The following is a 26,610-nucleotide window of genomic DNA, read 5'->3' as shown; positions in this document are numbered from 1 at the left end:
AATAGCGACGAAACGAGCGGTGATCAGTGTTTGTTCGACGGACAATGTGTGTTTTGCGTGGTCGATGATAGCCGCTCTGTACCCCACAGAAAGACATGCAGATCAGGAATCATCATACCCGCATTACACCGCAGTGTTAAATCTCACGGATATCGAATTTCCAATGACATTATAAGACATTTCGAAATTCGAACGGTTGAACGCGGATCAATGTATGGCATTGAAATTGGACAGGTCCTTTCTCTGCGGTTCACTGATGACAAGAAGGAGAAGCATGTCAATCTCCTATATTTACAAGATCTATGCAAGCACAGCCTGGGCCACTTTGCGTGATTAAAAATCTGTCGCATCTCGTGAGATCGCAAATTACTACAAGAACAAGAAATATTTCTGCAACCGGTATAAGAAAAGCCATTAAAAAATAGTAAAAAGAAATAGCGAAAAAATGATTTCTCTATTATTTACAAGTGTCTCTATTACTTCAGCTCGTGCGAAAAATTGCAGTCGTACGAAGTGGACTGTCAGAAGATCAACAACTGCGCCATTCGATTATCGAGCGAGGACGATAGGTGGCTCGAATTCGGCAACTATAACAACCGGGAATGAGTTCATCGTCTATGCCGACCTGGAATGCGTCTTACGCAAGACGGAATCCAACAGGGAAGACGCGTCGTCATACGCGTATCAATAGCATGAAGCGTTTAGCATAGGCTACTACGTGCGATGCGCGTACGATGACGCGTTATCGTTGTATCACTTCCGTCTCAATGAAGACTGTATATAGCGTGGTTCGCGCGACAACTCAACGAGGCGCATCGCGTAAAAAATATCCGCCAACATGCCCATGGAAACGTCGAAAGAACAATGCGAGGCGTACCCTAGCGCGACGCGTTGACACACCTTGTTTTTCTGTGAAAAACCGTTCGCGCCGACCATGATATGCAGGTCTGCGATCATTGTCATCTCACCGATAGATATCGCGATCCAACGCATTCGAATTGTAACTTAAATTATAAAAATTCGTTTTAGATTCTGATCGCTTTTCACAATTTATCGGACTACGACATGCATTTTATAATTAAAGAAATTGCTACTGCGTACGATGATCATGTAGATGTATTACCAATAACCAAAGAAAAATATATTTCGTTCACTAAACATGTCGATAGCACCAAAGACAAAAATAAAAAGAATTTTCAGAAAAATTGCGTAAAATTAAGATTCATTGATTCTTTCAAATTCCTAACAAGCTTCGATAAATTGGCGTCGTATCTCGAAAGAGAACATAAATTAAAAATTATACATTCCGAATTTCCAACATTATCAGAAGAATTTGAATTATTCACATAAAAAGGTGTCTTTCCGTACAATGATTGCATCGAAAAATTACACGCTTACCACCGCGCGAATTATTTTTCAGTTCATTGACAGGCGATCCAAGAGCGATTACGTTCATGCTGCGAACGTCTGGAACGTCTAGAAGCGATTTTCTATCCGAACGCTCGGCAAGTACAATGATCTCTTGAAAAACCGATGTCTTGTTATTAGCTGATATTTTCGAAAATTTCGGCAATAGTTGCGTCGCGAGTTACGGTCTCGATCCTGCGCATTATTATACATTGCCAGGTTTCATTGCCGTGGAATGCCATGCTGAAACATACGCGTGTAAGATTCGAATTGCTCACCGATAGTTATATTCGTCGAGCGCGATATACGCAGCGACCTCAGTCAATGTTCCGATAGATACGCGCAAGCTAATAACAAGTACATGTGTTCATATCATTCATCGAAACCGTTGTCGTACTTGATGTACTAAGACGTAAATAATCTATACGGATGAGCGATATGTCAACCTTTGTCGAATTTCGATGGGTCGAAGATGTTACGAATTTTGACGTGAGCGCGATCGCTCCGGATTCACCACTCACCGGTTATATTCTCGAGGTCGAAAAAACCAAACGATGAATCTCTCTTTTTGCTGTAAAACAGATAATGATTCTATTTCTTTATATTCCGACTAGAAGATTTTAATATATACAATTTTATTTAGAATCTGGAAATTCTTGTTCTACACTTTTTTTGATATGACAATTGACGTTGTAACATTACTGTATGAAGCATCTTCACATATAAAAGAACATGTTTATTTAATTACAACTCTCGACTGTTGAATTTAATGTCAACTAGATGTAACTCTGCGTTTTAAGAATATTATTGAATTACTGAAGATGGCCAGATTGTGGCCGAAACGTTTAATGTTTTAATTAATGTAATAATAATTAAATATCACAAACTATAACTTGTGCTGTGGTTTTTTATGCTCTTATTTTTTATATGTGTTAATATTAGAACCACGTTAGTTTCAAAATATATATTAGGTGTTGGAATTAATTCGTAGCGTTTTACAAATGATGGGAAGTACTTTCATTAATGTATTTTTTAATGCTCATGTGAAATAAATAACATTCTTTCATTAAAAAACGCTACGAATTAATTCCAACACCTAATATATATATATATATATATATATATATATATATATAATGCATATATACATACACATAAAATGAGGATTTATTAGAGAATTTGTAATTTGATTATTTTTTTTAAGATGTTACGTCTGATCATCTGTGTTTGACTCTCGTTAGCTTTGATTTATGTTAGTTATATGTATATTCTGGTATTGAAAATATAAAAGCATGTATCACTAATATCTGTATATTTGATCATAAAAAAATATATCTCTTTTATTGAACGTAGAAAAAAAAGGACATCAGTACACCTTTTTGTTACACGTAACAAAAAGAGATGAAGTAGCTACACACGTATGTAAATATGAATTAGAAATATATTTTAGGTAAGTGTACAACATAATGCACATAAAATATAATTCTAATGTTCATTAATGTGTCTATATTATATGTGCATGAAAAGCTAAATATGAGTAACTTCTATCTCTCTTTTATGGGTCTTCTACAATAAGCCATTAGTTACAAATCAGAAGTCAGAAGCTAAAAATTGATCAATCACAGCCAATTTTTAGCGTCTGACTTCTTATTTATGGCTGATTTATGACTTATAATTGTAAAAGGCCCATTAAACATAATAAAAAGAGATGGAATAGTTACATATGTATGTGCAATGTATTTACGTACTGACAATATATGTTACATCCTAAATTAAAATGACATTGGGAATAAAGGAAAAAGTGCTATTACATTACACGTGTATACATGTATTTCAAATACATAGTTACATCCGAAGATATGCCTAAGTCACAGTCAGAGTGTATTTAGTAAAAATATACTTATTGTAACTTGCTGTTAGTTAACGTACACATTGACTTATAAGTGTATACATTTGCTAAAACACTTTGAATATGATATACTTATATATATTTCATAAACATACAGCATCGTACGAAAATTATGCATGTGACTATTGACTGTGTAATGTATGTTATATATATATATATATATATATAGCATATATATATATATATATATATATATATATATATGTATAACATATATATTATATAGGTTGAAAAAAGACTCCGGATTTAGGAGCTGAACATAAAAGTGACTATAATTATAATCGTAAAGGAATGTGAATTGTACTTGTATCGGCATGCATAGTACGCCAAAATATAATGCGTTGACCTATGACTATGATTCACATTCTACGATTGAATTACCATTCTTGTGCTATAAGGCCATTACATAACGTTTTTAGAAAAAACGTTTCAGACAAAAGTTGTAAGGTTTCAAAGAAACTGTTTACTGATATTCAATTTTTTTTTCTTCATTAGTTTCTTTGTTTCGATCATATCAAGCAATCAGCTTTTGATTCCATCATGACAATGCATCTTTCTTTCAATGCAATTCATATTTCTTTAAATACAGACGCAAAATTCTACAAATTAGTTCTGTAATTGTATTTCACCAAATTTGATAATCGAATGCCACTGCCAATAAATTAAAAATAGTCAGTCCACGAAAAAATATTGCCTCGGCCGGCTTTTTTTCGCAATAAGTTTATTACAGTTTTTTAAGATTAATTTGGGGAATTTTTGGGGGGATTATTACATTTCAGATTAATTGCGTTAATGTCGACAACCATATCGACACGTAATTATTATTTCTGAAGTTAATTTATTCGTTTGAATAATATATATATTAGTTCAACATCTTAATACTTAGACCGTAGTGGCGCTTCGGATTGTAATGTTATTTTCCATATATCCTGGAAAGTTCGCCGTCAGAAACATACAATTTTTTATATACATTTGAGTCAATATAACCTTTGCTCTTCCAATATTTCAATAAATTTCCGATTTCTGCGGTAATTTTATTAGTAGGATCTTTTTTTATTAAAATGTATGTGGAATGATCATTGAGAATGTCATACATTTTTTCTTTGTAACTATCACGGCTCAAAACCACAGTGGTATTGCCTTTATCAGCTCTAGTGATTAAGATATCTGTATTATCTGAGATCAGTCTCTTCACTTCCGCTACACCTTCACTCAAGACAGTGTTTTCAAACGATTTGATATTACATTTATTAATGGATTTTAAAATCTGAACCGTTTCATTTCTAATATTTTTGCTTGTGTCATCATCAGCTTTGAAAAGGTTACCTTCCACATGTTTGATAAACTCACATGCAATAATCTCCTTATTCACCAAATTGTTAAGTAAATTAAATTCCTGACCTAGCTATAATACTATTATGGCTTTATCAGAGATGTTAATATTGCTTAAATTTATTAGTCAATGTTCGTTAATGTTACGTATATCAAATGACTTGTTAAATATATCCGGAGTGATGTTAATATTGTAACCTGAGTAAATTTTATTCGAATTCGTATTAGTCAAAACTGTATTAAATTTTGAAGGCGGAACGGAAGCAACAACACCCACTTCAGACTCCACCCTTCGTGAAATGTTGTAATTAATGCTGTTAATTTTTAAAATTTCTTATCGAGTATGTTTGGCCCGCAAATTCGAGATTTTTTTGGCAATTATAATCTATTCTTTTTTCCACATGATGTTAAAATTAATTTCCTGTCTTCGAAAGAATGAAACCGCTATATTATGAGGTAAATTATTTTCAATTCTTCTGCACATACTGAGTAATTCAATTTTAGTTTGGCCTAGATGTTTGTAGGCGTCTTGTAGTTCTACACGTAAATATTTAAATATAAATATGTGTTTAATTCTGTCAATTCTTTCCCTCGAAGACCGAAACAATTTGTTGTTATCTTTACATATAAGCTTATACATATGAATAGGAATTAATTGTTCTTTTATGCACGATTTAAGAAATTGTATTTGTAATCTAGTATATAAATTCGCTCTGTAAGTTCGCACGCATTTCTTAAAAAACAAACTTGCATTTACTCCAAAGTTAAATTTAATGAAATCGAAAAATTGCGATAATTCACACATGTCAATGCTCGTGTAATTAAAACATATCTTAAATAAACGTGGTTATAATTTTAAAAATTAGAAAACAAAGAACATAAAAAATCACAGCACAGGTTGTCGGTTGTGATAATCAAACTTTCAACAATAAAAAATTTTTTTAAGCGTTTATCAATACATTGACTCCACATTTTTCGCGTTTGACAATAAAATATTTAAACAGATTTTCGACTTGCCAATGGGTTTTCCTTTGTCTCCGATACTCGCTAATATGGTTTTACAAGATTTGGAATTTGGAAGAAGAAATTATTACCAAGAATAATATTGTTTTATCTTTTTATTTTCGTTATGTGGATGACATCTTATTAGCCGTGCATAAAGAGAGCATTGATGAATTTCTGGAATTGTTCAACACATATCACGAAAGACTAAAATTTACTGTGGATTATGGTGACGAAAATGGTATAAATTTCTTAGACGTTAAATTAATGAAACAAGAAGGAAAGATAATCTTTGATATCTATAAAAAACCTACTAATTCGGGAAGATATTTAAACTTTTTTTCAAATCATCCATTAATACATAAAAGAGGTGTTATCATCGGTCAACTTGATAGAATTATATTTTTGTCTCATCTTAAATTCCAAGAAAAAAAACATTGTTGAACTAATTAATGTATTCTTGTGTAATGGTTATCCGTTGAAATTTGTTTTCTCCACCATAAATAACAGAATTAAAACATTAGCGAATAGAATTAACTTGGAAGAGAACAACACCGGGTAGAAAACAATTCGAACTTTAATTCAAAAAAATTTTTCACGATACCATATCTTGGTAGTGTATCTGAAAAGTTCAAAAAACTTTCACATATTCATGGGTTTAATATATATGAATACAATGAACAAGTTTATTAAGACGGGAAAAGATTCTCTTCCCAAGTATGAAAAAAGCGGATTAGTCTACAAAATAAACTGTTAAAACTGCGGATCATCATACGTGGGCCAACCAAAGCGAAAATTAAAAACTCGGATAAAGGAACATAAAGCGGATGTAAGGAAACCTTCTTCTGAGATCTCCGTTGTTTCGCGTCATCGTCTTAGCGGGATGCATGACTTGGATTAGGAGAATATAGAAATTTTAGACACGGAACAATCTTTGATTAAAAGAAGAATTTCGGAAATGATACATATAAAAAAACAAACAAGAGGTATCAATAAGCAAAGTGACACGGAAGGTTTGCCTGATATTTATCTTCCTTTTCTTAGGTTCTCCTTTTCTTTCAATAATTGTTCTGGAACTTTCGAGAGTTTTAACTCGGTATGTAAATAGTGGTAAAATACATGTTATGACTAGTAACAACACACAATGTCACGACTAAATTTTAAGTGTGCAAAAGTGATATTTGAGAACCACCGCTTAGTTTTTTGGCTGTAAAACAGGTAACGTGTCTATGCTTTATATTTCGAGTATAAGAGATTAACGATATACAATTTTATTCTGATTAGAATCTGGAAATTCTTGTTCTACATTGTCCGGATATGAAAACTGGCGTTGTAAGATTATTGTACGATGCATCTTCACACAAATAAGAACACTTTTATTTTATTTTAACAACCGACTGTTGTATTTAACTCAACTAAATGTAAATTTGCGCCTTAAGAAGATTTTTAATTGCTGAAAATGGCCAGATTGTGGCCGAAACGTTTAATTGTTTATTGATTGATATGTTGTATTGATAAACGCTTAAAAAAATTTTTTATTGTTGAAAGTTTGATTATCACCACCGACATTATTTGATTATCACCGACAACCTGTGCTGTGATTTTTTATGTTCTTTGTTTTCTAATTTTTAAAATTATAACCACGTTTATTTAAGATATATTGTAAATTAAAACGTTTAGAAATACACATATAATTTCAATAATTAAATAAAAATATATTTAGCCTGTAACATATGTTTGTTAACAATGTCACTTATTTAAAAAAAAAAAATTATGAAAAAAGAAAAAAGGAATTGATCATGAGATCTCTAACATTCAGATCTCGCATCTTACGCGTGAGACCACGCCGAGATCTTGCAAATCATTTCTATGAACGTGGTATATAACGCTCATGAAAAATTATAGAAATATCAATATCCCGTAAATTATAGTGTTTTGAAATTATTTTTGCTATTATACATAAATTGGAGGGATATAGGATTAGCATAATTTATTAAAACTTATATGTTATCTATAATGTTCCTTCTCCTCTTAATTATACACATTGAGCGGCCGAAATTTTCCAGAAAGCATTTTCGATCGCTAGAAACAAGCGACCATAGAGAGATGGGGGGAGAGGAGAGGAGGGGAGAGGAGAGGAGAGGAGAGGAGAGGAGACAGAAGAGAGGAGAGGGAGGGGAGAGAGAGAGAGAGAGAGAGAGAGAGACTCTGAAGGATAGACTCGCTGTTTCGTTCGACGAGCCCAGCTCGGCATGCGGAGTCTCACCGATTACAATCGGAGTTTCTATCCTTTTTTGTTTTTTCTCTTCTCACTCTGTCGTACTTGTGTTTCAATAATTCGTTCTGCAATTCAAGAATGTGATTTCTATCGATTCTGGCATCATTGTCGATGCAGCAAGCACGCATGATTCTTTCTCTAAACAACGATCCTGATATATATTTCTATATACAAAAATATATTATGGCGTTTCCAGCTGATAATATATTGGTTTATTTACAATGGTTCAATCCATTTCTATAATAGTTGAATAGCGGTACTACTTCGTTTGCGCGATAGGAGGAATGGCGCTTCTTACTAAGTCGACATTTCGACATTCGAGTCGAGTCAAAAATGTGCTGTATACAATAATCTCAGACCTTGCATAAGTAGCTGGCGATTTACAGAAAATCTCAAAGAACAATACTATGCTTGCAGAAACGAGTTACGAGCTTTAGTATAAGAGCAATGTGTATTCGAAAATTTCATTTATATGCTACGTCTGCTACGAGATTGCCGCTTGTCGTTCCGATATCCGAGCAGAAAGAAAGCTCAACCGAAACACACATCGCGTTCCGAACCTTGATATATGCATGTGTAAATAATTCAGTAAATAAAGTTTAGACATGTATTGTATATATGTACATGAACACACACGCGCGCGCGCGCACACGCATACATACGCACACGCGAGTGTATTTATGCTATTATATATTATATATATATATATATATATATATATATATATACACATACATACATACATACATACACACATATATATATATATATATATGTGTGTTATTTTATATATATGCATCAATAATTTACTAAATAAAATGTATGTAAAAGACAGAATAGTGTAATTAAAATAATTATCTTCATTTGTATTTATATGTAAATAATATGGTATGTTTCTTGTTTAGGAAGAAATTATTTCAACAAAATTGAAATAATATCATATTTATTTTATTATTTTTCCTCTCAAAAGAAAAAACTTTGAGCATGTTTATTGATATGGGCCTGAGTAGGTCGATAATTCAGATCATTTCTATGGTTCAGCGACGCACTTTTCATGACAGCGCCGCTGTCGGAATATCGCGGAACTAAAATACTGCTCAGTTTCATGGCTTCACGTCAATTTCATTCGTAATATACAAACGAAATTTTCGGGTGCACCTTTCTCTTATACTAAAACTCCTACCGCGTTTCTAAAAGCATGGGATTGTTCGTTTAGGTTTTCCGCAATTCGCCAGCTACTTTTCATGAACGTGCAAGATCTGAAACTCTTATATGCAACACATATTGTGATGTGTTGACTACAGAAGCCGATAACAAAACTGTAAGTCTTTAATTTTCTTTCGTTTTTCGTATTCAAATGTAGCTGGCGATTTGCGTTGTTGTCGATACTTTAATTGTGGAGAGGGATTTTTCAATCTATAAGTTACGAGAAAGGTGTTTTTAAAATTTAATGATAAAACAGGACACTCCAGCATCCCCTTAAGTCGTACAAGTTAGCTGTTGACTTCACTGATTCACCGATAAGACTTAGGAGATATTGATGATATGCGATTATATGGAGCGCAGTACGCGGTACAGTAACTAACTAAGCAATTGTAAGCAACTAGGAAAATAGGCGGTATGCGGTACATGGTATCACGTGATATGATCGGCTCTGGACACTAGACAATCAATAATTATATTTTATAATTATATATGGGTGTACAAATAAGTTTCCGCCGTTTTTAATCAAAAATTAAGCATTTATTGTGAAAGAACGATACATAATGTTTTATTGAAAGTATTGTCCATCGCTAGCCACTACTTTTTCCCATCTTTCTGGTAGCACGGATACAGCGTTGGAAGAACGCTTCATCTTTTGAGGCTATCCAATTATTGATCCAATTTTTGATATCTTCATATGATGTGAAGTGCTGCTCAGCCATGCGTCATCGATCGAAATAGATGGTAATCGGAAGGGGCAATGTCTGGTGAATACGGCGGGTGGGATAGAACTTCCCAATTGAGTGTTTCCATGTAGGTTTTGACCGGCGTCGTAACATGGTCGAGCATTATCATGCAGGAGAATAATTTTGTCATGCCTGGAGTAGTAGTGGGCGCGTTTTTCCTTGAGTGCTCGGCTCAATCTCATCAATTGTGTTCGGTAGAAAGCCCCAGTAACGGTTTCGTTCGGTTTGAGCAACTCATAATACACAACACTAAGCTGATCCCACCAAATACACAACATGAGTTTTTTTCCATGAATATTCGTCTTGGCTGTCGATGAAGCATGGCTAGGTGATCCCCATGATTTCCTCTTCTTTGAGTTATCGTAGTGGATCCATTTTTCATCACCAGTGACTATACGATGTAAAAAATCCTTTCGTTTATGCCTGACAAGCAGCATTTCACATATGGAAAATCGGCGTTCAACGTTTCTCGGCTTCAGTTCATATGGAACCCAATTCCCTTGCTTTTGAATCATTCCCAATGATTTCAAACGATGTGAAATTGCTTGTTGAGTCGCTCCTAATGTAAGTGCAAGTTCTTTTGCGTTTGGCACGAATCTTCATTCAATACTTCCAATTCCGCATCTTCGTACACTTTCGGCCTTCCGCTACGTTCTTTGTCTTTGACGTCAAATTCATCGTTCTTAAATTTTTGAAACCATTCACGACAACTTCTCTCACTTAAGGCAACCATATGCTTCTACAAGCAATCGATGAGCCTCAGCTGCAGATTTCTTCAAATTAAAGAAGTAAATCAAAAGTTCCCGCAAATGACACTTATTCGGCTCAAAACTCGGCATTTTCGCATAAAAAAAAATATATGATGCTGATACAAAATCGCTAGTATTTCAAGGTTATGTTGTTGACAGATGTCCAACCTTATAATATTTTACACTCACCCCGATATAATGTTTTACATCAGACAATTTTAACCACAGCTTGCTAGTGGCGCCGTTTTTTGTCAAACGTCGGAAACTTATTTGTACATCTAATATTATTTAATTATATATAATTTTATTTATACGATGAGTAGTCCTGTAAGTGCTGTATAAGCGAAAAATATATATAAGAGTAAAGTTATATATAATGACCTTAATATGTTTCTGAAATAGGTTTCAATTAATTGTATACCAATTAATAAAACTATTACTTTTTTAATACTTTTAATATTTTTAATACTTTTTAATACTTTTTTAATACTTTTTTAATAATTAATTTTTTAGTTAAAATATGGCTATTGCAACTTCATCCTTCGTGGCTCTTGCGGAAATGCTTTTGCACATCACTGTTTCAAAGATTTTAATGAGAACGTGCATGCCCTAAACGTCAGTGAAACTCTGTCATTACAATGGGTAGGTGTAAAATGTTTTTATTGTGTATTATTATACGTATTAATAATTATCGAAGTAATTGCATAAAATTGATTTCATAATTATTATTTCACAGTACAGAGGTATGACAGTGCAGAGGAGGTTGACGATGGCTGTGAGGATGTAGCAGAATCAATGCTTCAGACAAGTAATCTGATGCAAAATATCGATGAATTGTAAATAAATAAAAAAAAAACAAATAAATTGTAAATATCAACAAATTGAATATTAAGAGATCTTTCTCCTTCGGAAGTCAGAAGCCATAATTTTTGATTATGTCCAGTTTAACTGACTATCGCGTACCGCGTACCCGGCGTATCGCCTATTTCTTTCGGTGATATTATGGAGCGCGGTTTGCGGCACGGGCTAGTGACAAACTCACATTAGTATGAAGTTTTTTAAAATATTGGATCATCTAAAAAGTATCCGCGGTTTTTTGTCACTAGATGGTGTTGATGGTCAACTGCGGATACTTTTTAGATGACTCAATATATTAATTTACTTTTATGCATACTTTATCGATACTCTTATTTTTTTAACAGATTTATTTAATTGCATTTAAATCAATTAATTTCATTAAAAAGTGCATAGCAGTGTATAGTAATGTGAGTTTGTTACTAACCCGTGTCGCAAACCGCACTCCATGTAATAGAGGAGAAAAGAAGCAAGCGGCACGGTTTGCGCGGTTTGTATAGTTATCTAGTTAGTTTTTGTACCGCGTACTGCGCTCCATATAATCGCACCCTTAAGACTACTGACTACCGATTCATTGTAGAATCAGCTTTATAGTGTTCCTAAAGGATTTTAGGAGACGTTTTTTTTTAATGCTTCAGGGCTTTTGATTACATGATTCATTAAAACCCAAACATCGTTCTATTTCTTTCTAGGTCTGCCAAGATGGGTTCGATGCTCCGTTCAATACTGTATGTCGATGGATACATCCAATGAAAAGCACAAGCAATAGAAACAAGAAATAATAAATTTCAATCTCAGAAAGCATTAGAATGGACACTTTCTAATAAGTTGAAATCTCTTATTCCCTGTTCCCTATATAAATAAAATAAGTTATAATAAATAAGAATTACACTCAAGAATTGTTCCTATACTAAACTGCACTAGAACTCTCTTTTTTGCTTTCGACAAATATCAAACGTATACCTACCTCGCTTTATTAAGTTATACACATTCTGTATAATACATAAAGAAAAGACCCTTATTATGAGATACCGAGTATATTTTGGATAAATGCTAGAAGACTATGGGCAGAATAAAAAAAAATAATAGGTCATTTTGAACGGAAATTAATAAGCTTTAAGATAATATTGGGTCATCTAAAAAGTATCCGCGGTTTTTTGTCACTAGATGGTGTGACTATCAACACCATCTAGTGACAAAAAACCGCGGATACTTTTTAGATGACCCAATATTATATAAATTTAATTCAAATTCTATTTTTTTTTTAAATTAAAGAAATATAAAAGTGAGTAAATCGCAAAGTTGTGCTCCTAAGATGAGATGCCTCGAGAAATCGATAATAAAAAGTGCAAAGTACATCAGTATTACAATTAAAAAAACTTTATTCAATGTTTCTAAAGTACAAACAAACACAGTATCGCGCATAGTTAGTGCACAGTGTGCGCGAAAAATGAACATGCGATGGATTATACCTAGGGGATCGATTCTGTATCTTGAAATGAAGTGAAAATTATTGTACAATATACAATAAAAATGAGCGAATTTACTAGGATACTGATTATTTCATTGGTCAACACCTAGTCAATTTGCTCACTTTTATCAATAATTTTTACCTTGGATGCGTTCGGAAACCTATTCTCCAGGATAGTTCGTCCAAACCCGTTCGTAAATATCATTTTTTCCTCATTCCCCGTTCCCAATAGCGAAAACATATGGGAAAAATCTTCCCAGAGTATTCCTCACTCGGGAGTGCAGGAAAGATTATCTGTCTTGCACAGTGCATCAAATCACACAAGTGCGGTATATTTTTCACTTAGTATATGTTCTGTGATCTTCCAAGCGCGTATTCATATGTGTACAATATAATGAATAAAATAATTAAACTAAATAAATTATCACACTGCGGAGAGTACTGAGAAAATATCAATTTTTGACATGAAAAAAAAAGTTCTACAAAACAAGTAAATGCAATTATTTAATCTCTTTTATTAACGCATGTATTCTTATTTATAAGTTTAGTTATTTTGACATAATTTATAGTCTGTAAGTTTTAATCTGTTTATTTACTATTAACTTTTCTGGAATATACATGTAAATATGTATGTAAATGAAGATTTATATATTATTGAGGTTATGTCACCGCTATCAGCTTTTGTGTATGAATAGCTAGCTTAATTTAATATGTGCATCAAAGCGTCAAGACAATCATTTTCTATACATTTTATGATTGCACTGTACATTTTTCAGATGGAAATGTTATATATGTTAATATCAATGATGCTGTCATGATAATATCAATGATAATTAAAACATTTCTATTGAACTATGGCTATGAAGTTTCTAATAAGAGCAATGTAAGCAAATTTATAGAAAATTCAAATGTGGATTCATGTTACAACATATTACAACCATCTAATTGAAATTGCAACACAAAAAGAAACCCAGGAAGATTGCAATCCTAAACATTTTGATAACGACATGTTAAATGCAAGTGGCATATCATGTAAAGCTTCATAGATCCATAAAAGCACATTATTACTCATAGATTTATATAAGAAGTATGAAACACAATTTACATCCACAATGATAAAAGCTGAAGCTGTGGAAAAAAATAGTTGCTGAAATGAAAACTGCTGGTTACGAATTTTCATCTGGCCAGTGTAAAGATAAAATGAAATACATAAATCGCTGTTATTTAAAAAAAAATAAACAACATGGAACCTAAGAGCACTGGTTCAACTCCAATAAAATGTAAATATTTTGATGAATTGGACAACTTATTTGATAAAAAACCAAACATTAAACCAGTCTCTGTTTGTAGCACATCAAAAGTCAAATGTCAAAGTATGTTTACCTTTATTTTATAAATATTACGACTTCAGTGGACAAATTTTTCCATAAATTTCCTGTAAAATATCATCTTTTAGAAGAAAAATTGTAGTTTTATAATATTTTTTATATTTTCTAAAAGAAAATCAATTCTATACTTTATAAAATTTTGTAACAGTTACAAGAATATAAAATTGATCTTATTTTTAAGATGCTCATTTATTTTTAAATTTGCAATTTTTCAGCTAATGTTTCAATTTTAAGAGTTTTACAGAATAATTTTAAAGTTTTTGAGAAATATGGAATTTTTCGAAGTCTTTATAGAGAATTGACAAATTTTTCTACTACAGATATCTCAATATTAGCCTCTTGCAATTATATATACATATATATATATGTGTATGTATATATATATATATATATATATATATATATATATATATAAAGAAAAGTTATTTATTTAATGCTATTAATTGTCTTTGCAGTAAAAACAGATGAAACAATTGAGATAGAAGAAGATATAGAAAATACTGACGTTAAAGAAGAGAAAACTTTAGAAAAAAAAGGATAGAAAAGGAAGAATACAAGTGATGATTTACTAGCTAAGTTGAAAAGAGGCCAAAGAACGCAGACATCTTGAGAAATAAGTAATTCAACATGAAAGTATAACTGTTTTCAAGAATGTCATGAGTTACTGAAAAAACTGAGTTCAAGAAATACCTTAACTTAGAAATCTTCAACATATTGATTAAAAAACCTAAATGTTATATTATGTTTTAAATATTTTCCACTAGTTGAATCTGTGATACTCTTCGCTACTCTAACTGTGATTTATATATTGCTTTCTCTTATCCGATATCTTCAGGATAAGCAATATATATTAAAAATATCTGTAAAGTTAGAACATTAAGTATAAATTAATTAAATATAAAAAGAAGTATATTTTATGCGAAAGTTTATCATAGGCTATCGACTAGTAAAAGGACTAGTAAAAGTCAGGGACTTAATGTTCTATTCTTTTTATTTACACTCTAAGTATATTATTTGTTTTCATAATCTAAAGTTTATAAATATCTTTTTGTTTAATTTAACAATCTATGTTTAAATACTACAATCTATCAAAGCCTAAAATTTATTAAACAAGAAGAACTATTTATTTTTAACTTTTTGGATCTTATAATTGTGAACAAATGTTTCTGAGCTTTTTTGTTTCCCATTGAGGTGAGTCACATGATTTAATATTTCATGTTTGAATTTTTGACTTATTACAATTGTACGAAACGTTCGATATTGTATAATAAATGATGATAACCATCAACACTTGAATATTATCTGCATCTTCTAATTCTTCTAATTCTTCCTATATCAGTTTGACTCTCATTAGTCCTATCCAATAATTTTGATTTATTTTATTATTCTACACTACTATACGAATTACTCAAAAAATTACTTTACCGTTGTATAGAACAAACTATTATTGAAATTTTTAATATATACAAGTCAACAAAATTTTTTAGTAATTTGTAGTAGTGTAAAATTTGCGTATTTATTTTTTGAACAAATATAACAATGATACAATTTTTTCATGTTTTATGAAATTTTATTGAATACTGCCCAACTCTGCATTATATATATATATATTAGGTGTTGGAATTAATTCGTAGCATTTTTAATGAAAGAATGTTATTTATTTCACATGAGCATTAAAAAATACATTAATGAAAGTACTTCCCATCACTTGTAAAACGCTACGAATTAATTCCAACACCTAATATATATATATATATATATATATATATATATATATATATATATATATATATACAATATCACTCCAGGTTTCGATACGATTCTCTACATAGAGCATCGCATCGACTGTTAGCGATTTCTCTATCTTCCATTCCTGTAATTTCTTCTCTTTCATTTTGTACATCATTCATTCCTTCATTTATATATTTCAATAAATCATCACCACTATCTATATATAAATTATGCAATATGCAGCAAGCTATAACTGTTGCAGTGAAATCTGTCAAGATATTTTAGTTGTCGAAATCTTCCAAACAATAAAGCAAATGCTCTTTCAATTATTTGTTTAGTTTTTGACACTAACTCATTAAAATGACATTGCGCTCTCGTTAAATTTCCTCGATCAATATATGGAGGAATACACCAATTTAAAATCGGATAAGCTTTATCTGCTAAAATAAATTCATTTCCGGGAAAATATTTTTTAACATTTTCACATATTAAGTGATATATATCAGAGTTTCGAAAAATTCTAGCATCATGAACAGAGCCAGGGTAACCTACAAAGCAATCAACAAATTTCATGTCAGAATCATACATTGCTTGTAATGTTATGGCGTATTGATGAGTAATATAAACATTTGGATTTTCTGAGGATGCTTTTATTGGCATATAAGTTCCATCAACTGTTGCAACAACACCACAATATCAGCCATTGCTTTAAATTTTTCTTTTATTGTTACAAGTTCTTCTTGTTTTAGCCAACAAATAACTTTAGAGGATATACTATTTAAAGCACCAATTACACGCTCAAAGCAAGTGGATTTGCTAATATTAAATCTTTCTGCAATAGACCTGTCCACAGAAATACAGAACAATATTTATGAATTATTCAAATTACAACTGTTATAATAAAACAAAAAAAAACTATTATAGTAATACATAAAAGTTAGTAGAAAGTTCGGACAACTAGGAAATTTCCCGAAAGTGCAGAAACAATTTACGATTATAGATTTGTTATAACTTGTTTTATTAGAATAATACAAATAATTTTTTTATAGATTTTTTTTCAGATTCCTATTCAGACAATTTACTATTTAAAGCAGATAAGAGAAATATTTGTATTATTTTTTCAATCGTTGTGACAAAGTAAATAGATAGATATTTATATGTATATTTTACACGTTCAAATATATACCGATAAGAATCAGGAGTTGCTAAATCACTGAAAGTAATTGCTTCTCTACTGACGTTGTTGGCCTACCAGTATCCAAATTATTTTTCAAGTTTGGACCAATTGTTAATAAAACTTCAAATGTGATACGTGTAATCCGAAAGTGAGATTGGAATTGACGATTTGTATAAATTGATACAACTCTCTCAATATATCCTCTCAATATATACGCTGTATCTTCTTCCTTTTAGCGAACTTATATAATAAACAAATATTATAATATAAAACATTCTGCACAAACCAATAATAATATACGTAACCTTAAACTGCAATAACTAACTTTTGATAATTATTCAATTTCACTATCTGAAGACGTTTCTGAATTATATTCATAATCTTTTAAAAGTTGTCCCCACAACTATTGCAGTAGCAATAAGTACATTTTTTTAAATTTTCTGCCATTCTTTTTCTCTAGTCTTTACTCTAATCGTTCGGCAGATTTTCGTTTCTCATCGACCGCCATATTTACCCATGTGGTCACGTTTCCTGGACAAGTTAATCCCTACCCTGGGGAATAAGTTTCCGAACGCACCCCTTATTTGAAGATACAGAATCGACTCCCAGAACTCGTCTTCAGGTAGTTGAAACTAAGCATAGCATTCTATGTTTATTTCGGTCGTCCTTTTTATTATTGTACAATAACATTTATGCTTTAGCAACAATTTTTACTATATAGGAGCATACGTTATTTCATATTAGAAATACCGTACCTCATATTATTTCCACGCCTTACGGTTTTACTATCATCAAATCTGACTTCTGTAATTAAACAATTCAACATATCCCGTATTTTTCTATTAATATGACCTTACTCTATCACTACATGAAGAATTTATTGTCAAATATTTATTTATTAAATAATAAACAAGGTTTAAAGATCACGCCAATTAAACTTGAAGACATCCAAATTCTAAAATCTTTTTTACAATAACTACAAGCATGATCTAATAATGAATTTTCCACTAAATGGATTTTAATTTAAAAGCAATAAATTCATGGTGGAACCAATAGATACCAGAAACGCCGCTCATATTAGGCGCTTATCTAGTAAAAAGGGACTTTTCTCTATATATGCTGTAATATATATATATATTTATCATTTTTTAAACTTCTAATTAAAACATTAGTTTATTTTGATAAAAATAAAATTTCTGAAGAGCACTAATTTATTGGCTAAAATCAATACGATTCGTTCTTAATTTGGATTGTGCCGTATACAAATAAACCATTATTTTAGATTTCATATTGGCAATAAAATTATATTTGCAAAAATACCAGGTGTACAAGTATGAAGTGCGGATTTGAGACAATAGATGATATACCAATACAATGTGTAGTATAGATTTGACGTATATGCCATTTTGTTGTGCCATCAACAAGTGTCAAACGCGCATAAGTGATAAATTGAAAAAGTGTTTACATAGTATTGTTTTGCTGTGTTCAATATGTCGAAATTTGTGCCAAATAAAGAGCATTCGCGGACAGCATTAATTTTTTGTTTTCATTTGAAGAAAACTGCTGCTGAATCATACCGATTATTTCGAGAAGCTTATGGTGAACATGCTCCATCCCAAGATACGTGTGAACGATGGTTCGGCGTTTCAAAAGTGGTAATTTCGATGTTGCAGACAAGGAACACGGAAAATCGTCAAAAAGGTACGAAGATGTAGAATTGCAAACATTGTTGGACGACGACGATTCACAAACACAAAAACAACTCGCAGAGCAATTAAGCGTTAGTCAACAAGCTGTTTCCAATCGCCTACGAAAGATTCAGAAGGTCGGCAGATGGATATCACATGAGTTGAACGAGAGGCAGATGGAGAGGCGCAAAAACATATGCGAAATTTTGCTCGAACGATACAAAAAAAAGTCGTTCTTGCATCGTATCGTTACTGGGAATGAAAAGTGGATATATTTTGAGAATCCCAAGCGCAAAAAATCATGAATAGACCCAGGCGCACCATCCACATCGACCGCAAGACCGAATCGTTTTGGCAGGAAGACGATGCTCTGTGTTTGGTGGGACCAGAAGGGTGTGGTCTATTATAAGCTGTTAAAGCTTATACGCTTGCTGAAACGGTTAATACCAAACGCTACAAATAACAATTGATCGATTTGAACCGTTCGCTACTCGAAAAACAACCAGAATATCGAAAAAGGCAACACAAGATCATTTTTCTCCATGACAATGCTCCATCACATACGGCAAAACCGGTTCGCGACACGTTGGAAGCAATCAGCTGGGAAATGCTAGCCCATGCGGCTTACTCACCAGACTTGGCTCCTTCCGATTACCACTTGTTTGCATCGATGGGTCACGCACTTGCTGAGCAGCGCTTTGGTTCGTACGAAAATGTGAAAAAATGGCTCGATGAATGGTCACGGCAAAAGGGGAAGATTTTTATTGGCGTGGTATCCACAAATTACCCGAAAGATGGGAAAAATGTGTAACTAGCAATGGAGCATACTTTGAATAAACCACTTTTTATCATTCTTCCGTATTTTTTTTTGAAAAAAAATCCGCATTTCATACTTGTACATCTGGTAGATAAAAAACATTTTTCTATTAAGATTACACATTTTATGAGCTTACACGACCAATTTTTGTGAAACAATAAAATAAAAGTATATTATAATGTTGAAATATACTTAAAACCATTTCAAATACCGCAGCTAAATATTGTATGTTTGTTTTCTTAGATGTATAATATGTTATTCACAAAAAATGTATTATAATATATGTACAACCTATCGTGTTTTATTTATGACATAATTTTTAAAGATTTAATTAAAATATAGTACAACATATATATATACGCACACATGCATGTACATGTACGCACATGCAAGCACAGATGAGAAAAACACAATGTCCTGTTTTATACACATGTATATATATATATATATATATATATGTATATGTACATATATTATATATAAAATATATTTTTTTTTGTTATTCATCGTGCATAAATGATACTAACTGATTTTGCAATACATTCATATATATATGACTATATAATATAATTCACTTATCTACTTATTCATTTATTATTAAAAGTAATCCTACAATGATACAAAAATTTTACATGACTGTCAAAATTTAATATGTAATACTACGGATGTGTGTGTGTGTGTGTGTGTGTATGCGTGTGTGTGTGTATGCGTGTGCGTGCCTGCGCACGCGTACGCGTGCAACCGTATGTATGTGTGAGGAGAAAGAATTGTGAAAAAAAATAAAAAAATATAATAGTAATAATATACTGAAAATAAATATAAATAAAATGATAACATAATATTGATAATAACAGTAATTACGATACGTGTAATGTCATAATTAGTTAAACATTAGTTATACATTAAAATTAGAGTTGGTGTCCAGAAAATATTTACGTAAAAAATATTTATAATACTTTGTAGTAATTATATTAACAAAATCTTAGAACAAAAAAAGAGTCTCCATAAGGTCTAATTCGGTCCAATTTGAATTTAATTTTAAACTGTCAGAAGTTTTACTATTGTAAAAATTATAGAAATAAGGTAATTTTAGTTTAAACACCTATATGTAAACACATATTTGACATCTATTTATCCTGTAATTAATTAGTCACATTTTTACCATTTTTACCATCAATATTCAGGGACGCGTTCAGATTTTCACTCGAGTGCTACCCCAGTAAGAAACAACAATGGAATCGACGTCGAAACGACATCGATTCGATGTCGATTCTATTGTCATTTCTCACTGGAATTCAAATGTCATTTTATCCTTGTTTTCACATTAAATAAAAATGATAACATGACACCTGGGGAACACTCGGGTGGGAATCTAAACGCGCCCTTGAATGTTGAAATAAACAAAATACACACGCAAAGTCACGAGGTGCTTGTAGTCATATCAGAATCAGACAAATGCCCAATGTTGTTTTTTGAAATTGATTCGTCAACACATAAGTTGCGTTCGCTTCAGGCGCTGTACGCATATTCTATCTAACGCTCACTACATATGAAAATAAAATGAAGTTTATAGAACATGGACGTTCAAAAGTGCATCTGTAGACAATGAAAGATTTCGAGTGATGTTTGTCTTGTATTGTAATGCTGTGAAAACTGAGGATGTATTAATTAATAAATGTACATATGTATTTTATGTTCTGTTAGTTCTTCCCTAATAAAATGAGCGCTGATGAATCAATTTACAATTTAGAGTACGAATTAATTCGAATTCGAATCGAATCGAATCACAATGGATCTAAAAGATTCGAAACCGAAATTTTAAATCACTCGCCTATTTTATAGCTTAATTTGCGCGACTCTCTCTCTCTCTCTCTCTCTTTCTCTCTCTCTCTCTCTCTTTCTCTCTCTCTCTCTCTCTCTCTCTCTCTCTTTCTCCTGCGATCAATATTGTATCAGCGCTTACCAATCTTCGTGCAAGCACGTGTGCTTATTGGCTTACATTTTGAAGAAAATATTAGGTGTTGGAATTAATTCGTAGCGTTTTACAAGTGATGGGAAGTACTTTCATTAATGTATTTTTTAATGCTCATGTGAAATAAATAACATTCTTTCATTAAAAAACGCTACGAATTAATTCCAACACCTAATACTATTCATTTTGTTTAAGCCAATGAAAATAAAGGTATAAATTTAGTACAACAATTAGCTCTAAATTAGGTTTCAACACATTGAAAAAAACGTTTTGTACATATAAACATTCATTTTCTTGACAACCAAATTTTGATTAGAACAACAAATTTGGTTAGAATAAAAAAAATTTTGGTTAAGACGACACAATTTTTAATAATTTAAATAAAAGAGTAAGAAAGTTTTTGTCAGTCACATATCAACAAAACGGATGGTTATATGTACTAAACATTTCTGTCAGTGCAGAAATAAATAGTCACTAGTTCCTTTAAAATAATACATTATAACCGCGATTATTTCACTGGTGAAAAAAAAATTTTTATGAAAAGATGTAGTAGAAAAATTACATAGATTGAGACAAGATCTTAGAAATTCTTAATTTTTCGTAGATGTTCGTAGTGGGATGTAGAATGAGGTTTGTCTGTCTTAAAAATTCTTAGTTTTTCGTAGATACTCACTCGTAGTGAGACATAGAGTGGTATCATTTGAGGGCGGAGGATTTCTAGGTTCTTCAAACAAATAACGCCGCTCTACGTCCCGCTGAATATCTATGAAAAACTAATAATTTCTAAGATGTCTCAATCTATGTATTAGGTGTTGGAATTAATTCGTAGCGTTTTACAAGTGATGGGAAGTACTTTCATTAATGTATTTTTTAATGCTCATGTGAAATAAATAACATTCTTTCATTAAAAAACGCTACGAATTAATTCCAACACCTAATATAATAGATTTTCGTAAAAGTTTTTCCGCCAGAGTTGTTTACTTATACACATATAAAGATTTATTCTCTAATTAATAATTATTGTTATAATACAATGTGATATCTCATGTATTAGAAAAATAAAAGATAACAGACTAATAAAAACTCTAATTTAAAAAATAATAAGTATTTTCAATGACGATTTTAAATCTCTTTAAATAAATGAGAAAATGAGTCATTTTTAACGTGCAGGTATTACCAAAAAGTATTGTTTTTAATGCATTTATGTCACAGTATCAATTTTTTGATATACTTATATATTAAAAAATAACTTATATATTAAAAAATAAATTTTTTCAGCTTGTAAGTTTTTTTAGATGTCAATATGTGAAAATTTGATTCAAATTCGATTCGTTTTCGAATAAAAACAAAATTCGATTCGATTCGATTTTGCAAATGCTTGATTTGCACATCTCTATTATAATTCCTTTTGGAGCAACTGCTAGAATTCTTAATTATGACATTATTTGTAATGCTTCAAGAGACCTAGTAATGTTACCAGGCGAAATTTATTGTATTTTCAATAGAAATATAATTTATTCAAGGAAAAACACCTGGGCTTGGGTATTACTAAGGCTCGATTGCATCAAAGTTACTTTGATTTTAAGTAAGGCTCAAAACTCTCCGTCTCTTTTTCGCTTTAAAACAGACAGAGAGAGTTTTAAGTTTCACTTAAAGTCAAGGTAACGTTTGTGCAATCGGGTCTAAGTGATGCAGATAGAGAGAGAAGCTTAAATAATATAATAATTATAAAACGTATACATAAAATATAACAACAATTGATCATACACATGTTCATAGCTACAGCTCAATTTATACACACGCACATACATATATAAATAGTTCAACGTTTTTCTCTATTTAAAGTATACACACTCACACACACACGTAGACACGCATGCATACGTAAAGAGATATATAGATGACATAATAACACGATAACATAAAAGTGTAGGTGATAAAAATGAGATTAAATAGTTATAGAATAAAAAAGTATTAAATATGTTCGTTTAAGCTAAAATCACCTGATAATGATAATTTTTACAAAACAAAACGTTTTTAGTAGTTTGAAAAGAAATTCAAACTGGTCCAAAATCGGTCTTACGAAGATTCCTCTTTTTTCTATTTGTTTTATTTTTTTGCAAATAAAATATAATCGAAATTGTTTATCTATAGATATAGAAAATAGTTTGAACATTAGACAGATCTTAATCTCGAAGCATAACGTATATTTTAAAAAAATATAAAAGTATTAATTTTCAAAAAGTATTAACAAAATATAAATATTTCTTAATTCCTAATTTGCTAGATATGACCTTGACTATGTCTCATCAAATGATGAGACTACTTTAACATTGTTTTTTTGTGATTTAAAGGATTCAACGCCATCTCTTGTTACAGAAGTACCAGTAACATCTAAGTATTCTAATCTTGATGCATTTAAAGCCAAATGGATCAGACTCGAATTTGTTACACGTGGATAATTTCTGCGAAAAAGAATATTAGATGTAAATATTTTCCGCTTTTTTTAAAAAGTTTTTAAATTTTTTGGTTCCATTGACTTACCTAACAACCAATGTTTTAAGATTTGGATTATTAGATATTCGTCTATCTTCTCGTCTATCTTCTCGTATATCTTCTCGTAATATTATTATTCTTCTTTGTGGAGCTAAATAGCTATTTACTCTTTCTCTATCGCAAATATCACTTCCAAGTGCACAGATTGCTCTATCTGATATCAAACATCGTTGAAATCCATAATTTTCAAAAGAAAATCCATCCTCGACTAAAAACTGAATTAGAATAATTTATTTTTATGGTCATTATTAAAAGACCACAATGTAAACATAACAATTAAGAAATAATAGTGTGAAACTAGTCCTCATTATTAAAAAGATTAAGTTTTCTCAGAGTTCTATACAGATTTTCGATAATTCCAGATAATTATGGATAATTTGAAAAAATTATTTTGAATATAAAACTGCGATTCAAAGATATGGGGGAGGTTAACTTCATGCAGTCCTCCATTTTCGAAAAAAAATAATGTTTTATTAGAGTTCTGGATAGATTTCTTATAATTCCACAGTTCTTGATGCATTTAAAAAATAATTCCGTTCAAGAAAGTAAAAAAAAACTATGACATTCAAAATCGGTATCTAAAAAATAGTCATAACTTTAAAAATGTTAACGCAATTTTTTTATTAAGGTGTTTTATTGAACTCTTTGAGGACTATAAAGAAGTCTCTCAATAGAAGTCCTAGAACTGTCAAAAAAATTTTTTGCAATACTTTAAAATTACAAAATTGACACCTATAATCGCCCGTAACTTTTTCGATTTTCTACAGATTTTCGTTATTAGAATTTCTGATAGAACTCTGCGAGGGCTAGCCAAAATTCTGAACAGAACTGTTACAGCTCTCAAAAAATTTTTGTACTTTATTAAAATTGGAAAATCGACACCTATATATATGTGTATATATATATAATACACACACACACACACACACACACACACACACACACACACACACACACACACACACACACACACACACATATATATATATATATATTATATATAAATATAATCGCTCGTAATTTTTTTCGATTGCAATTGTATAGATTTTTGTCATTAGGATTTTCGGTAAAACTTTACGAGGGCTATCCAGAACTCTCAAAAAATTTGTTCTGTTAGTTTTCTACATTATTGATATTCATAGTCCGTTCTTATTTCAAGATCGTCTTAATTAAGTGTCTAAGACGGCCTTCTGACTGGTTTGTGATATCTTATTATTGCATTTAAAACTAAAAATATAAGAATCTTAAATCTAAAGTCTTAAATATAAGAATCAACTATGAATATTGATCTCAATAACGTTACTACCATAAATGTGAGTTGGGACAGTGCAGGAAACTTAGGATATACTTAGGAAAATTAGCATGTACTTTTATTAAATTCAGTCGTGGTATCTATCCATGAGTCATTAAAGAAAGTTTAAGTTTTTACATTTTTTTTAGTGACTCATGGATGGATACCACGACTGAATTTAACAAAAGTATATGCTATCCCAAATTACTGACACTGTTTCAAGTCACCTAAATTTGCAGTAACGAGTTACTTTTTAGAAAAATGACGGTAACAATAACGAGTTACTTTTATAAAGTAATTTTGCCTATCCTTTTAATTAGCATCATAGTATTGTTCGTAGTATTTCAAAACTATAAGAAATAATCAATTAGAGAAATAATCAACTTTATTTTTCGCGAGCACAAATCTTTTTGTGTGTAATATCTTTCTTTGCTTTCTCTATGTACCTGTGCTAGATTGCCATCTTCAAATATAGGTAATCGTAAAGCTTGTTGCTGCCGATGTTGTATAACTTCAGGCGATTCATCATTTCTCCATGTCGAAGGGCATTCCAAATATAGATGCGTTAGAGTTTTAGTACTACTAAAACAACCAACTTCACTATCCCCAAGTGCTGTATCCCGTAAGTCTAAAATCTGAAACACAAGAATATTTTGTATGCAATGTCTTTTCAGTAAGACTATAAGCATAAGAATGATTAATGTGATATAAATTGAAATGCACAAGAAAAATATTATACCTCTAATGTTTTGAATCCAAATCTAGTTGCTAAACTAGCATATGCAACACACTCGCCCAGACGATGACATGAATTCAATCTGAGTTCTTTAAGTTTTGGTATTTTGCTAATAACTAGTAAGGAATGTGGCGTAAACCACTCACAATTACTTAAAATCAAACACTAAAAATAATATTGAATGTTTAATACAATATCAATAATTATAATGATCAAGAAAACCGATAAAATAAGTAATAATAAAGTGTATTTATTATTTTTTTAATTTTTCATCATAGATAAATTTTTCTAAAAAACTAAAT

At 31.1% G+C, this 26,610-nt stretch overlaps 1 protein-coding gene and 2 long non-coding RNA genes across 5 annotated transcripts in view; 2 read left to right on the top strand and 1 right to left on the bottom strand.

Annotated features, from left to right (window-relative positions):
* Positions 1 to 8,932: 8,932 nt before the first annotated feature.
* On the top strand, positions 8,933 to 12,615 carry LOC147910744 (uncharacterized). The gene is made up of 3 exons (XR_015546472.1): positions 8,933 to 9,249; positions 11,140 to 11,268; positions 11,363 to 12,615. It is a non-coding gene; the product is annotated as an uncharacterized LOC147910744 (long non-coding RNA).
* A 370-nt stretch (positions 12,616 to 12,985) lies between these two features.
* On the top strand, positions 12,986 to 15,641 carry LOC147910743 (uncharacterized). The gene is made up of 3 exons (XR_015548495.1): positions 12,986 to 13,442; positions 13,729 to 14,325; positions 14,796 to 15,641. It is a non-coding gene; the product is annotated as an uncharacterized LOC147910743 (long non-coding RNA).
* Positions 15,642 to 20,323: 4,682 nt separating this feature from the next.
* LOC105147868 (F-box/LRR-repeat protein 12) overlaps positions 20,324 to 26,610 on the bottom strand; it is a 31,206-nt gene continuing 24,919 nt past the window's right edge. For 2 of the 3 annotated variants that reach the window (XM_087416888.1, XM_011059183.2), the window contains exons 6-9: positions 26,312 to 26,473; positions 26,019 to 26,207; positions 24,270 to 24,496; positions 20,324 to 24,190 (exon numbers count right to left, since the gene is read on the bottom strand). In XM_087416888.1, the coding sequence (XP_087273014.1) occupies positions 24,025 to 24,190; positions 24,270 to 24,496; positions 26,019 to 26,207; positions 26,312 to 26,473 (744 nt within the window). In that variant the 3' untranslated portion in view covers positions 20,324 to 24,024. The remainder of the gene's footprint in view (positions 24,191 to 24,269; positions 24,497 to 26,018; positions 26,208 to 26,311; positions 26,474 to 26,610) is intronic. The other variant, XM_011059184.2, reaches the window with a different exon arrangement.

The sequence above is a fragment of the Acromyrmex echinatior genome, chromosome 1 (genome assembly GCF_024713525.1).
Source record: "Acromyrmex echinatior isolate Ae372 chromosome 1, ASM2471352v2, whole genome shotgun sequence".
Lineage (NCBI taxonomy): Eukaryota > Metazoa > Arthropoda > Insecta > Hymenoptera > Formicidae > Acromyrmex > Acromyrmex echinatior.
The sequence above is the reverse complement of the archived record's forward strand: the minus strand, read 5'-3'. Positions and strand labels throughout refer to the sequence as shown.